Genomic DNA, 14,938 nt, shown 5'->3' on the forward strand with positions numbered 1-14,938 from the left:
GAGCATCTGTTTGGCCAACCTGAGTCACACCCACAGCCAAGTATCTGTCTCCATTCGGCTCCCAGCGTGGGAAAGGAGGTCCTAACTCACACACGGTGGGGGCCCAAGGGGAAAGGAAGTCTGCATGCTTGTTAGCCACAGAAAAATGTCATGTCCACTACATCACAGCTCAATAGCACAGCATCTGTATGCTTTGCTAATACATAGTTTATAGAGATGAGTAAAACTCAGTCTCCACAGTCACAAGCCCAATGCCCTAAGTGGGGCAGACTCGTGATTAATGTACACAGGCTTGCTAGGAATTCTTGCTCTGAAGGTTGAAAGAATTACCAACCAAAATTAAATTTTAATCAGCTAGCAGTTTCCTGCTACTTTATCCGAGGCAATTTTAGAAGTTGCGGTTGAGCACTGCAGGCTACCGGTATGTTATAAAATTCTGCTGCCAGCTCCGATTAACCCAAAGGAACTTTTAGCTCTTGATCAAGTTTCCATTCCCCTCCTATTCAGCCAGAAGCCCTCTCATCTCAAAAAAGCAAGATAACTCCAGTCTTGTTCATTCTCAACCAAGTAGTGACTCTGGGACTCCAAGAACACTGCTTCAGACCGTGGCCCAGCTCCGGGGGGGCGGGGGGGGGGGGGGTTCGGCAGGGACTCTGGGATGAGCAGCTCAGCTTCTGGTGTTGGCAGGCTGTGCCGATGAAGGGGCAGGATTCATGCCTGGAAGGAAAACTTCTTCTTGGTGAAGAATGGTGATCCTTAAGGCAATAAACAAGACTGAGACCTGCCGAGGAGCAGGCCTGGCTGCACAGGGCAAAAGCTCGATATCGGTGGGGAAAATGGAGGTCACAGCAGGGGACTGCCTCATCCAAAAACACCGAAGGACATGCAAAGGTGTAGCAATTTTGCTTCCAGCAATCTATTGCACACAAATACTGGCACGCCAAAGCATTACTGGCAACCACAAAAACGAAGAAATGGAAACAGCCGCCAAAAACTAACTCAATATATTACTCTATAATCATACTATGAGGCATTACCCACCTGTTAAAAAAGAGGTGCCATTAGATGTGATAATATTGTCAATAACTTAAGTGAGAAACCCAAGTGGCAGAACAGTGTGTATAGTATGATTTTGTTTTTAAAAAGGGAATATACAGGAAGGCTTGTCCGGTGAAACATACCGGAAGGGTAGCCTGGAAACCGTTGGAAATGGGGGTTGGAAGGAGGGTAAGAAAAGGGAGACCTTTACTTTTCACTTTATATCCTTTTTCTGTTTGAATATTTACTGTGAGAATACAGTCTACTTATAATTCAACTAGCTTAAAATATAAAAGTGAAACATAGCAGGGAAAGGAGTAAAATTGGTCATTAACAAGCAGGGTCAAAATAAATTATTTTCCCCACATAAGGCAGCTCACCTGAGCCTGTGGGAAGACAGGCTTTTCTCATTTTAGAAATCTTTTCTGCTTGCAAGCCCACAGGGAAAACCACCTCGGTATCTTTTCCTTCACCTCAGGAACACCTCAGAGCCAGGTCTGTATTCCACTCAGGTGAGGACCTACCTTCTGCCTCCTGCTCAGGTGTTTGCTGGGCCTCACACCACAGCCAGGCTCAGTGTCACTGAGGTAAGGGTGCCCCCTCAATCCCCCCTAACACCTCCCAAAAAAAGTCAATTGTTATTAAAAGCATGGGACTAGAGTTGGGCCTACTTGGTTTGTAGTCCTGTAATAACGATGGTAATGTTGGTGGTAATGTTTAAGAAGGTGATAGAAACTAGTTTGGAAATTTAACTAATTCTAGAGTAGAAAAAAAGAATGACCAGACTTTACTAACGACCCTAGGGCAGTGTTCGGCAAACTGCGGCTCGTGAGCCACATGCGGTTCTTTGGCCCCTTGAGTGTGGCTCTTCCTAAGCCTTACGAGTACCCTAATTAAGTTAATAACAATGTACCTACCTATATAGTTTAAGTTTAAAAAATTTGGCTCTCAAAAGAAATTTCAATCGTTGTACTGTTGATATTTGGCTCTGTTGACGAATGAGTTTGCCGACCACTGTCCTAGGAGGATTCTATGTTCTCTAAGCTACCAAAGGCAGCCCCGGAACAGTCTGTAGTAAAGCTTTAATGACTAGAAGTGGGGAGAGGAATGGGGATGAGCTTAGTAAAGGGCCCCAAAGAGAAAAGGAGTTTTCCCTAACTTCCCACTGACATGGAGGAATTTTTCCCACACAAAACTTTGTAAACCCAGCCACCGGTGCCTGCAAGGGACGGACTGGGGTGCATTAGCCAAATCTGGTCTAGTGCCTCAGCTCCTCTTCCCTAGCACTTCCCACTGCCCCACGTCTTCCAGGTTGAAATTTTACCTCTTCTCAACTCTTCTAAGCTTCTAAGAGCTAACTCCAATCCATTCAGCAGGTGGAAAAGTAAAGGACTGAACCCCTCCCTTTTCGCCTCCCCCCCCCCCCACCCCGCAACACACACACACACACACACACACACACACACACACACACACACACGGCAATCTGTAAGGGCCTGATAGGAATGCCTGTGAGTCACATGGACCCTTGAGATACATCACTCTGCTGTAGGGAATTCCCAGTTCAGTCCCCTTGGAACAAGGGTGGCTGGAGTTGGTCCTGGTTACTTGGGGCAGGTGGAGAGCCAAAGCTGGTCAAAGCTACCCACATTTGGGCAGTGACCACCCAATCTGACCTGGGCTGCAGATGCATTGCTGGCCGGTTTTCCCCCACAGCTACCAAGGCAAGAAAACCTGTCCCAGCTCCATTCTCACTCCCCCTTATCCCCATCCCTGGGGAGATCTGGCCCTTTTTGCATCGTTTTTGAGAGATGCTGCAGTGGGCTTCCCTAGCGCAGGGGCCTTCCCCAGACCCCTGAAGGGGCGGTTCCTTTGGACGGCCCCACAGCAGCACGGGCTCAGCCCTGCCCCGCTTCTACTTGTCTTTTGAGGACACCCACCCACCCACCAAGTCCAGCCTTTGGTCCAGCCCTTGGTCAGAGGGACAGCGGTGCAGGTGAAACCAAGCAGGCGTTGGTGGGTCCCTGACCCAGGAGCCTAGACGCCTGAGACCCCATCCCTTATGCGCGCACAAAGCCCGCGGCCGCGGAACCTCGGCCCCGCCTCATTCGGCTGCGGGACCCCGACACCGCAGAGACCCAGGGCCCAGAGGCTCCGTGCGCTGCGCCCCGGCTCTGGTGCGGGAGGTCGCGCGGCAGCGCAGCCTGGGGCCGCGCTGGGCAGGTAGCTGTGGGGACCGGAAGGATGGCGAGGAAGGAGGAGCGGGTTTCCTGAGATGAAAGATTACTTCCGTCCGGGCTCTGGCCTATCCCCGAGCCGGCGCGGCGGGGGGTGGGGAGCGGGCTGCGCGAGGCCGGGGGGCGCGCCTTGCCACCTGCAGCGCCCGGGCCCAAGGGGCGCGCTCGGCCCCGCCTGCGGCTCACGCGGGGGGTCCTTGCAGGTGGGAGTCCAGAGTCCTTCCGAGAGCCCAAGCCATGGTGGCCAAACAGCGGATCCGGATGGCTAACGAGAAGCACAGCAAAAACATCACGCAGAGGGGGAACGTAGCCAAAACCCTGGTAAGGCGGAGGCGGCGCCGAGCGGGCGAGCGGGCCGGGCAGGGCGGGGAGCGGGGCGGGGCCGGCGCGGGCGGCGGGCGGCGGGCGCAGGGCGGGCCTCCAGCTCCTCCGCGCCCCGCCCGCCCCTCCTGCGGGCCCCGCCGCCGACCGGCGCGGAGAGGGCCCTGCGGCCGTGGCCCCTCTGGGAGGGGCTGCTGGGGCTGCCACGGGGATGAGGAGGAGCCGCCCCAGGAGAGAATGGTCCCGTGTCTCCGGGAGAGACGGAAAGCAGCAGTTACAGAACTGTTCGGGCAACTGCTTACACAGGGTCCTGAACCCACTAGGTGCTAGAATGTCAAATAGGCGATGGACGAACGAGTGAATGAATGAGTAAATGAGGCCATGTATCCTCTCCCCCTCCGGGCTTCACCCCTGCCCTCCATACCCAACAGACACACACCATGGTAAGGTTTTCTCTCCAGCCCCTTTGTAACGGTCTCCCTATTAAATTGGAAGAGTGGAATGAGATTCAAACCATATTACCCTCCATCCTCCTCTATTTTGCCTTTTCTCCAGGGAGGCCTCTCACACTGGGCTAAAGTTTAAATGCAGCTTTCCTCTGGTTCACCCTGTGAATTCAGGTTTATTCTGATCCAGCACTTTAGAGACTAGTTAATTACCAGGCATTCTGTGCCCCCAAAACTGTATATTAAAGCTTTATAACGACGTTTAAGTAAAATCTGTGCCTTATGCAGTGGGGTTTCTTTTAGCGATGCAAATTATCTCCCACAGCAAATGCCAGGCCTATGATTTTGGACATTCAGAGGCATGCCTCGAATGAGTTGCTGGGCAGCGTGAGTCTCCAAGTCCATGAGCAAAGGCACCTGGAATCTATTATCCCAGGCACTTAAGTGGAAGTCCAACTGAAGCTTGGGGTTTGGCTGGAAAAGCCTGCAGACTTGATGAGACAATTCCTTTTAGCCAAAGAAATAATGCTGCTTTGATTAACTGAGCAAAAAGCTGGATCTACAGTCATTACCCCAGAATTCTTGCAAACCAAGCAGTACTGTGGCAGAGAAACTTTAGGATTAAACTGAGCTGTACACGGGGCTTTATGCACAGCTCCAGGCTGAAGTCGTGCTTGAAATTCTTTCACTTGGGAATTAGATCATTTATTTATGATTGACCAGCAAAATGCCGATGTGCCATTGAATTGGAACCATTTTTCACAAAGATCTATGTTTCCCCTATTTATTTTTACTCATAAAAAAACAACTTGCTGTTCAAATTAACATTGACAAACAACTTTTAATTGATGTTAAAGCATTCAGGATTTTATACCCCTAGGATATTAATTCTTTCTAGGATGTCATACAGACTAGCTGATGTACTGAAAATCTCTAGTTGTGCGTTTCTTTTTAATGAACCAGGATTCAGTTGTTAACTGAACTAAGTTGACAACTTACCTGACTATAAAAATAACAGCAAAACAGAAACTAATGTGTGGAGCTGTTTCATCTGTTACACTTGGTAAAACACAGTGTCTGCCACTTCTAGTTTTTCGAGACCACTAGGAAACATTTGGGAGCTGAAACAAAAATTATTGGCTCCAAAATAAGAAAAGAAAATGGAAAAAATTGGAGAAAGAGATGTTTAACTATCTAGAAAATATAGTCACCTGCAGTTCAACTCAGCTTTCAGAGTTGCATCCAAATCATGTTTAATCTATGGTATGAGTGCAGGTTAATAGTTCACATATACCTTGGAGTAGGCCCTTCAAAAGCGCCGGGCACTTCTGAGGGTGTTTAAATGGCTCCACTAAATTTGTAATGAAAGGTTTCCAAACCAAGCCACAATGTATGTTTATTTTCCTTTGGTTGGAATGGCTTTTGGTTAAATTTATTATAAATGGATCAGCATCCAAAAAGAAAAATGAAATTCTCTTTTAAAAAGCAGCACTTTAGCGCTAGCTGGTTTGGCTCAGCGTAGAGAGTGTAGATCTGCAGACTGAAGGGTCCCAGGTCAAGGGCATGGACCTCAGTTGCAGGCTCGATCCCTGGCCAGGGTGCATGTGGGAGGGGGCAGATCAATGTTTCTCTCTCTGTCTTTCCCTCTCCCTTCCACTCTCTCTAAAAAAATCAATGGAAAAATATCCTCAAGTGAGGATTAACAACAAAAAGCAATACTTTAAATCCTAAATTTCATTTTCCTAATTACAGGCCAAACATTATACTTTGAAAGATTAACTTGCAAGGGAGAACTTGTTCAGATGAAATTCAATAAATGGGGACCGATGAACAGATTCTAACTGAAAATTCTGACTAATCACTCAGAAATAAAGCCCTTTGATTATATGCAGATGCCTCAGTATTTAGTTATTAGTTAATAGCTATGGAGTGAATCAAAATTATTCTCCCAAGAAACAGAGAAATGGGATAATCATTTCATGATTATACAGTAGTAACTTCTTCAGAATGAAGAGAGAATTTAAATTCCAGAGTTCTGAGTTACCCTGCTGTTATCTTATCACAGGGAAAGCCATCCACTGACATTTTGGAGCCTTGGGAAGTGGCAAACTTCTGTTTGAAATGAACCATGTCATTTGCAGGATTCCACTGATTTTCTTGCTTTTCCCAGCAGTGGATTCAGGGTTAGGTAAATTTTCCCAGTGAGATTATGCTGGGCACCACTTCCACACACAAAAAAAGTAACTTGAAGCTCTCAAAAAGAATATATTGGTATTATGATCACCCAGGTATTCCTGAGCTCTGAAAGTCCCCAAGTAATATTGATTCACTGGCAAATATCATCAAAATGGTTTTGCTCCAAGCTCTGCATGTTAATAATTTATGTTTTTCAGCAAAGGAAAAATAAAGGACTTCATTTGGTATCTGACTCGACCAATAATTCATTTACAGGCTTCTGAATTCACTTGGTGGCTTTGCTGGAGATGGAGCAAAACGAATTTTTATATAACATTAGTAGGATGATAGCAACAGAATTGGTTTCTGGGCAACTATGACAAATTGTTAGGAAGTTGGTAAAAGAGGGTGGGGAGGGGTAAAGCCACACTCTGTTTGGGTAACTTTATTTAATATCTCTACTATTTTCTTGATCTGACCTTGACCTGGTCTTAAGTGCCAAAGAATGACCTGATAAAAATGCTGGTTAAAGTTATCTTACGCAATTATTTAAGACTGGCTTTGTCCTTGTCTAGTCAAGGGCAACCACTTCTTTCCTTGCCGTGTGATTTGCCCTCACACAAAGTGGTAGATGCGCCCTAGCTGGTTTGGCTCAGTGGATAGAGGGTTGGCCTATGGACTGAAGGGTCCTGCGTTCGATTCCAGCCAAGGCACATGCCCGGGTTGCGGGCTCGATCCCCAGTAGGGGGCATGTAGGAGGCAGCTGATCAATGATTCCCTCTCATCATTGATGTTTCTATCTCTCTCTCCCTCTCCCTTCCTCTCTGAAAACAATATATATATATATATATATATATATATATATATATATATATATATATTAAAATAAAAAAGAGTGGTAGATGCAAGCTTGTCAATGACAGAGAAGTGAATGGTTTCAGTCCTTCAGAATCTACCTGCCACTGACACTTTAATCCATACTCTTCTAGTAAGAGAAATGCAGGGATAACCCTCAGGCCAATTAGGAAGTATAATAAAAAGACAATATCCTTCCTAGGCCCTATCTTTATCCTATCTGACCTAAGAAATCATGTTTAATGAAGCTTGGGTGCTTATTCATTCTTCAATTAACATTTATTGAACATCTGTGTTTAAGTTCTGTATTATGCACTGCTATACATTGATATATGAAAGAGAAAGTGCCTGCCTTTGTGGGGCCTACAGTCTAGTGAAGAGCCAGACATTAAATACATTATCACAAGAATAAACAGAGATACAAACTGTGGTAAATGCCAAGCAAAAGAATGTGGCTGTATACATGACAAGTGAACCCAATTGAGATAGAAGAGAGAAGGCCCCCTAAGAATGTTAGCAGGTGAGCTGGGAACCAAAGACACTACTTTTTTCATTCGACCTTCTCCCTTTTTATTTGAGAAATTCACCAGTGTTTCAGATGCCTCTCAGAATATTTTATTTTATTTGTTCGGACCAAGCCCTACCTGCCAATAGACCTAGAGGGGTTGCAGAGGGACATTCTTGTTCTGTCTGTGCTTTTGGTTTGAGAAGAGCAGGAGGTACACAGGGCTAGATTGGTGTGGGTACAAGAGTCCCCCTCTGCTTCCCAGAGAATGCAGAAATTTCCAAAGTGTAAGCTTCACAAAGATTTAGGAACTTTATTACCAAAAGCTGCTTCCCTCACATCCATTCACAGTTGTTGTGGTGCTTCTGGGATTCCAAAGATTTCCACTGCACTGCCTTCCCAAATTTTTTGGCATATGGAAGGTTTTGAGGACATGGCTGTGCTCTGTGACCCTACTTAGAATTCACAGATGTGGGAGTTAAAAACGAAGCTATCAGTGGAAAACACCCAGGTTCTGTAATGAGGCAGACCTAAATTTGAATTCCAGCTCTTGCCCAAGTTCACAAATTTGAGCTTCCGTCCTCAACTACAGAAGGGAGTTGTATGGGGTTGTGAGTGCTGGAAATAGTGGATATAGGAGGTTTCTGTCATAGAGAGTGCTCTCAACAAATGGAAGCAGTTATTAGTAATATCATCTTTGGCTCCCAAATCAGTTTTATGTATTTATACCCTGTCCCCAGAATATTTAAGACCACCAAGTTCATTGAGTTACAGGGATGTAAGCAAGGTTATTGATGAATGTTTTTAAGTCTATCTTGATCTTTTACAATTGACCGTATTCATCTGTATCTGCCCACTGGTCATTGAGACTGAGTCTGTCTTATTCACAGTGGTAGCCCCAGCTCCTAGCACAGTGACTAGTAGCACTCAATAAATGTTTCCCGAATTAATGAACCTACTCTTACTTTCTCCCCTTCTCTTTAGAGGCCACAAGAAGAGAAATATCCTGTGGGACCGTGGCTGTTGGCACTGTTTGTGTTTGTTGTCTGTGGCTCAGGTATGGGTTCTTCACTGCCCTTATATCCCAGGTCTTCCTCTGTCCTTCAAAAACACATGTTTTACTCAGAAGGTAAATAGACAAAAAATATATTAGTCTAAGATTCAAGTTAATCTCTGCCTGAGGTATTAATCTTAATGGGTTTTGATTTAATTTCTGTTCCAGCAGACCAAATATGAGTAGAGATAGAATTGATATGCTATCAATTTGTAATCATAAAATTATTATGCTGAGCAATTAAATCAGCTATATGGAGTTTAGAGTTCAATCAAACCTTTCTGTGAAGACACAGTATAAGAGCATTTCAAACAGAAAGTGGAGCACCTCTCTGACCATGATCAATCCACATTCCAGAGAGAGGGAGAGGCCTTCTGAGGAAAGGAACTCTACAGTGCTCTACACAGAACTGAGCCTTTGACCTGAGCCTCAAGGTACAGCCACTTCATACTGGAAGTTGACAAGTTCAGAGAGCTTTCCTTGCTCTGACATGCAAACACACACATACAAAGAGGAGATTTGAGCAGAAGGATTATACAGTCGTTTCTAGTAAATTCTGCAATTTGGAGTCTTGACATAATTCCTGGTCCCCAGGGCTTGGGTTTCTGAAGTACTGGCGAGTGCAGGTTACTTCCATCAGTAGGCATGCCATTAGAGCATCCCATCCCCATCACCTCACTGTTGCTCAGGACAGGGAAGGCCAGGAGTCCACAGCTTCCAGCACAGACCCAGGCCTAGGACATCATTCTGTCCCAATGGCAAGAGACACCCATGACTAAAGATAGATCAGTGCCTCTGATCTTCAAGAAACCACTCTTCCAAGGAAACAAAAGCTCTTAGGAGAAAGGAAGGATACAAAGGACTTGGCATGATTGTTGCTTGAGGCTCAAATATTTTAAAGCTGATTTGGCTTCCCAAGATGAAAAGATCTTCCACTCGAAGAAACAAAACTATACCCCAGTCCCAAAGCTGTGTCCTAGAAAGGGATCTTTTGCCCAATATGGTGATTCCTCATCTTTAACAGAGTTTACCCATCCTCTGCTGGAATACTTCTGAGGGTTGAGTACTAACTTCTTCAAAAAGCCTGTCCTATTTCTGTATAGGTCTAATTCTTTTAGATATGTTTCCCCTCTTTTAAACTATACGTGCTATCTTCTCAATAATTCAAGGTAGACTCTTGGAGTCACACCAACAGGACTCATTCCCTTCTGAACATCTTGAATCTTTGGATATTTCAAAGATGACTGCCTAGTGGTTCCTTCTACTAGCTAAACTTTCCCAATTTTCTCAATCAGTCCTCATAAGATGTGATTTCTAGCTAGACACCATGAGTAGCATTTGCAACTGTAGAAGTTGGTCCAGAAGTGGTGTGAATGCTCCAGAGGGAGTAGGGTTGTCACTGCCCCTATCTCAATGCTCTGCTTCCATTAATCTGACCCAGTTTGCAGTTTATATTGGAACAGTCACAGCATGTTCCAGACTCACTTCGAGCTAATGGCCAGCCAGGCCCCACCCAGATCTTCTGTACATAAACTTCCTGCAAGCTTCAGAGGCAGCTACCTAATCCCACCCAAAGTTGTCTCCTCTCCTATCATACGTTGTTTTATTTTATTCAGAGCCCTCATCAGCATTTGGAAGTATTTTGTTTGCTTACTTATTACCCATTTCCCTCTGCCAGGATATAAGCTCAGGGAAGGCAGTGTTCCTTTTCCACTAAATTTGTAGATTCTACTACAGTATTTGGTATATTGTGTGTGTTCAATACAGTTGGATGGATGGATGAATAAAGCCATATATTCCGCATACTGTAAATATCCAATTGACTTTCTTGAGACCTAACATAAAGCTTCATGAATATTTCTATTAAAAGTTTAGTGTTGTTTCAGTTGTCCTTCTACAGAGTAACTGTAAGTCTGGAAACACAGAAGCACATGCATGATAAATGGCTTACCGATATCACAGTATAATGCACAATATGGTCAGTGACACTACATGATCTATTCGATGTATTGTCATTAGCAGTGCACAGTTCAGAGCACTATATGAAATTGCAGTGACTTTGGGGCATCGATGCAGCATTGTCATCAAGCCCACATATTCACCTGTGATGCATTATTTCAGACTATCTGTCTCTGATTTTCACCCAACAACCAACAACACGGCCTGTGCTTTAGCATGCCACAGACAAATACAAAATCAATCCATATAAAAAAGCTGTCTATCTTTTCAGGTTTTATAGCCAGCCTGTAGATTGTTAAATCTTGAACCTTGAGCCTTTTATCTAATTATCTTTTTCTCTGAGCCTTACAGTCTCTGAAAGTATATTATTTCTCCAAGTCACTGATAAAAATCTAGACCTGGAGAAGTCCATGGAACACAATTAGAGACAACTCCCTTTGGGTTGACTTTGAACCTCTCAGCAGAACTCATGCAAGCAATCATCATGTGTTGAGGGTCCCCATGTGCCTGCCACTGTTCTGGGCTTTGAAACTACAACCTCCTTCAGAACCTACAGGCACTGGAGAGGGCAGATAAGAAGCTGCCCATTGTAACCCCAGAAAGAGCACTATGATAGCAGAGTGCTTGGTGAGCACGCATAAGGGATTGCCTTAGTCCTTCCAGCCTGCTGTAACAAAATACCACAGCCTGGGAGGCTTACAAACTGCAGAAATGTACTGCTCACAGTTCTGGAAGCTGGACATCAGATTTCAGGGCCAGCATGGTCAGGGGAGAGCCCTCTTTCTGGTCATAGGTTTCTCCTTGTATCTTCATACCATATCCTTATGCAGCAGAGGGAGACAGGGAAGCTCTGGGGCCTCTTTTATAAAAGCACCAGTCCCATCCACTCTCATGACCTAATCACCTCCCAAAGGCCTTACCTTCTACCACCATCATATTGAGGATTTCAATGTGTGAATTTGGGAGAACACAATCAATTATAGCAGGAACTTCTAAACCATGCTGGGCAGAAGGAAAGGTTTCCCAGAGGAGGTGCAGTTTAAGCTGAGTTTTGAAGGACAGACAGCCAGACAAAGGTAGGTTATTCCACATGAAGGAGCACTGCGTGACAAAGTCCCTGAGGCTGGAGATAGTGGCTCAAGAATGGCAAAGCCCAGCTGTGAGGATCTGTGGGGAGGCGGGTGGAAGGGAGACAATAGGTATTTGGTCTGGCGTGTTTTTCTCAAACCTGTGCTAGTTCTCAATAGTCATCCTTGTCAAAGGGCTTAAAAAAACTTTCTCTAAATTACATTTTAAAAAATTACATTTTAATTAAAATTTTGCCAGGCTTATTGGTTCACATAGCAGGTACTGTATCCAACAATCTTTTGGAGTCAGTCTTCAGGAGTGTTTTAGGCATCAAGCACAAAGGCTCTGTTTTCCCAGCTGCAGGATTGTCCAGGGGCCTGGATGGGAAACTGCAGGGCCTGGAGACTTGGACATAATGGAAATACAGCCCTCATTGGCATGCCAGATCCCCCCGCCTTGCGTCCAGTGCTCTTCTAGCGATGCTTCTCTCAACTTCCTCGTTAAGACCACTTTGCTCTTAGGAGGAGCAATAAATAAAATGGGAGTTGGGTGGTCTTACTTTCTCTATCCTGTTTACATGCTACTAGAATCCTAAGTAATGGGCCTCGTCGCTTTTTCAGTCATAACTGAGAATAATCTAATACTACCACCCTTTTTGCTTTGTTTTGTTTTTGTTTTCTGCAAGCCTCAGCTCATGTTGGGCACTGTTCTCACAGAAAGGTGTCACTCTCCTCAGTTTGTCCTTGGTCCTGTGCCCTTCCTTCGATCTTTGTCCATGTCCTTTTCTAAACCATGCATGTCATGAAAAACACAATGGCACCTACAGCTGTGTCCCCTCGGGGACTAGTCACGCTTCAGTTCGTTTGGCAGAGCCACTGTCCCTCTTGAGCCTCTCCCTTTTTAGGGTTGCAGGCCATAGGCTCCCACCTATCTTTTGTCTACATTCAAAAGAATGTGATTTCCTCAAGTTTATCAGTTCCGCTGCTTTATGTAATAAGCCTTCTTGGTGCTAGGATGATTGAGCCCCTCATTACTACTCTCTCTCACCTCTATCCCAGTTCAGTGATCCAAAGTAGGAGAGACCCCCTGCACCTCATGTCTGACCATCCATCTGTGCTGTGCACACCCTCATTCTGCCCTTGTCTGTGACACTCACACAAAACGCACTGCAGTTTCTGGTAGGATGTCTGCGCCTCTGCGGACACACACTCCTTCGTGTCCCTCAGGTCTCTTTCCTCTGAACAGGGCATGCCCGTATGCCAGGCTACAGCTCCATCTCACTGAGTCCCGGGGACACCTATGAGGTCATTTGCCCTCTCTGGGCTCATGTCATTGGTTAATCCCATTTTGTATATTTTTATACAGACAGGAAAACTATGAGATCTTCTAATATTAATGAAGATGCTGATCATTGATCTGATTCTCTTGACAGACTCTTGCTTTCATTACCTTCCTCATTAACCCACATTTCTAACTGATGTTTGGTTGAGCCAAGTGCCCCTTTTAGAAGTAGGGTCAGTAGGCTAAATAAACAATCAGGTCAGGCAAGGAATAGGAGTGCACATCTTATCTGTTTTCCTAGCTATATTCCGGGAAGGAATTGGGCTGGTAAAATGTTGGTATTTAAGTACATGCTCACTTATTGGTCACCCTTACTCCACTTTATGTGGAAAAAACAAGTTAACAAACCTCCAGGAGGTTACAGGGTTCCTTTATTACGGGGAGTGATATGTCACAGCAAACTTTCACCCCTGGCTTCTCTTTCTTATGACCTTCCTCATCCTCCCTTTGTTCCTTTCATGCCTATGGTGGTGATAAGAGCAAAATAATGAAAGGGAAGGAAGAGAAACCTGGAGAGCAGTGAGGGTACAGGAGCACGGCACCCAGGGACCCCTGGCCCAAACCTGCACCCAGGGAACACCCACCACCTCACCAAGAACTTAGATAAGAGCACCGGAGCTGTGCCCAGGCCGCCAAGATCGGAGTCCGAGTCCACAGTTGTAATCTCCCTGTTAAGAGGCAGCTGAAGGAGGTTTATCTAAATCCATCCCTCTCCAGAATTAAGTAAATTTCCACTTTCAACCATTGCAAAAGGTCTCTGAGGCAAGACCCTTCTTTGAAATCTGACCAACTGGTGCCTCAGAGGGGAGGACAGTTTTGGAACCTGCCAGATATGGGTTCAGAGCCTAGATTTGCTATTTATCAGCTGAATAACCTAGGACAACTTATTTACTCTCACCGTATTGATTTCCTTTTCAATCAAATAGGGATATAGGAGCCCCTCCACAGATGGTCATGGCACTGAAGGTTCCAGGGATGTAAGTGCTGGCCCAACAAGCTTGACACCTGCAGCCTCAGTCACTACCCCCTCTACCTCCCCTCCCCCCCATGGAAACCAGTGGCACCAGGGCTGGGACTGCTGTGCCATGGGGTGCGCAGGCTTCCATTCACCGCCCTTCCTCCCATACTAAGCCTGTCATTGGCAGGCTCAGCCATCATATTTTTCTGGATCTTTCAGAAAGCAGTAGGCCCTGCCTCTTAACTCCAAGGATGGGTGTGAGCCATTTCAGTGGTAACACTCTGGGCACATGAGACTGTTTTCCCTTGATAAAGCCTTCAAATCTGTCACCTCCCCACGCAAGGAAAAGGAGGCACTGACGTGCAGACGCAAATCAATGAATAGGGGCTTGTACTTTAAGTTGACTCTCAAAAGTGAAATGTAAGTTTCATTTCCTTAACACAACCCGCATACATCACTGTTTTGCTAGAAAAGTTTTCTTTGTGAGATAGAAAAGCTTTGGGAACCCTGTGTTCTTTTGAGACACAATATTATCCAAATAGGTCCCTTCAGGGCCATTTCCTGCTTTGTTTTGCTCTGTTTGATAACCAGCTTTATTGTTATTGGTATTATATATTCTGTCAGCAATCTCAGACCTGCTTCTCAAATACCTGTTATGGGCCCCCTCAAGTAATTATTCCAAATAGGCCAGGAAATTTTCTTGTTCAAGCCTTGTCCTGGGACTTTGTGTTGCTGGAACCTTTTTAACTGGTTGCATTTATCTTGTTTTGGTCTCCTAGGACCCAGATCCACATTAAAACACACCCCTTTTTATAAAAACATTATCTTCCATTTCTGCAGGCAAGGGGGCCTCTCTCCAGATAAGCAGCTCATTCCAGCTCTCTCAGTCTCTGGTTTCAAAACCTGCCCTTTTGGAGAACTGTTTAATAGCTTCTGAAGAGTTCTTGCTTTATCTTGAGACTCAGAGACAAGCGTGACCTG

General features: G+C 45.3%; 1 protein-coding gene across 5 annotated transcripts in view; it reads left to right on the forward strand.

The window, feature by feature from the left end:
* Positions 1-3,018: 3,018 nt before the first annotated feature.
* Positions 3,019-14,938, forward strand: part of SERP2 (stress associated endoplasmic reticulum protein family member 2) — a 37,591-nt gene continuing 25,671 nt past the window's right edge. For 2 of the 5 annotated variants that reach the window (XM_081082760.1, XM_081082762.1), the window contains exons 1-2: positions 3,384-3,596; positions 8,562-8,634. In XM_081082760.1, the coding sequence (XP_080938886.1) occupies positions 3,513-3,596; positions 8,562-8,634 (157 nt within the window). In that variant the 5' untranslated portion in view covers positions 3,384-3,512. Of the gene's footprint in view, positions 3,055-3,166; positions 3,262-3,383; positions 3,597-8,561; positions 8,707-14,938 lie in introns of those variants that run through there. The other 3 variants (XM_081082759.1, XM_081082758.1, XM_081082761.1) reach the window with 3 other exon arrangements.

Source organism: Myotis nattereri, assembly GCF_964212035.1.
Source record: "Myotis nattereri genome assembly, chromosome: 2".
Classification (NCBI taxonomy): Eukaryota; Metazoa; Chordata; class Mammalia; order Chiroptera; family Vespertilionidae; genus Myotis; species Myotis nattereri.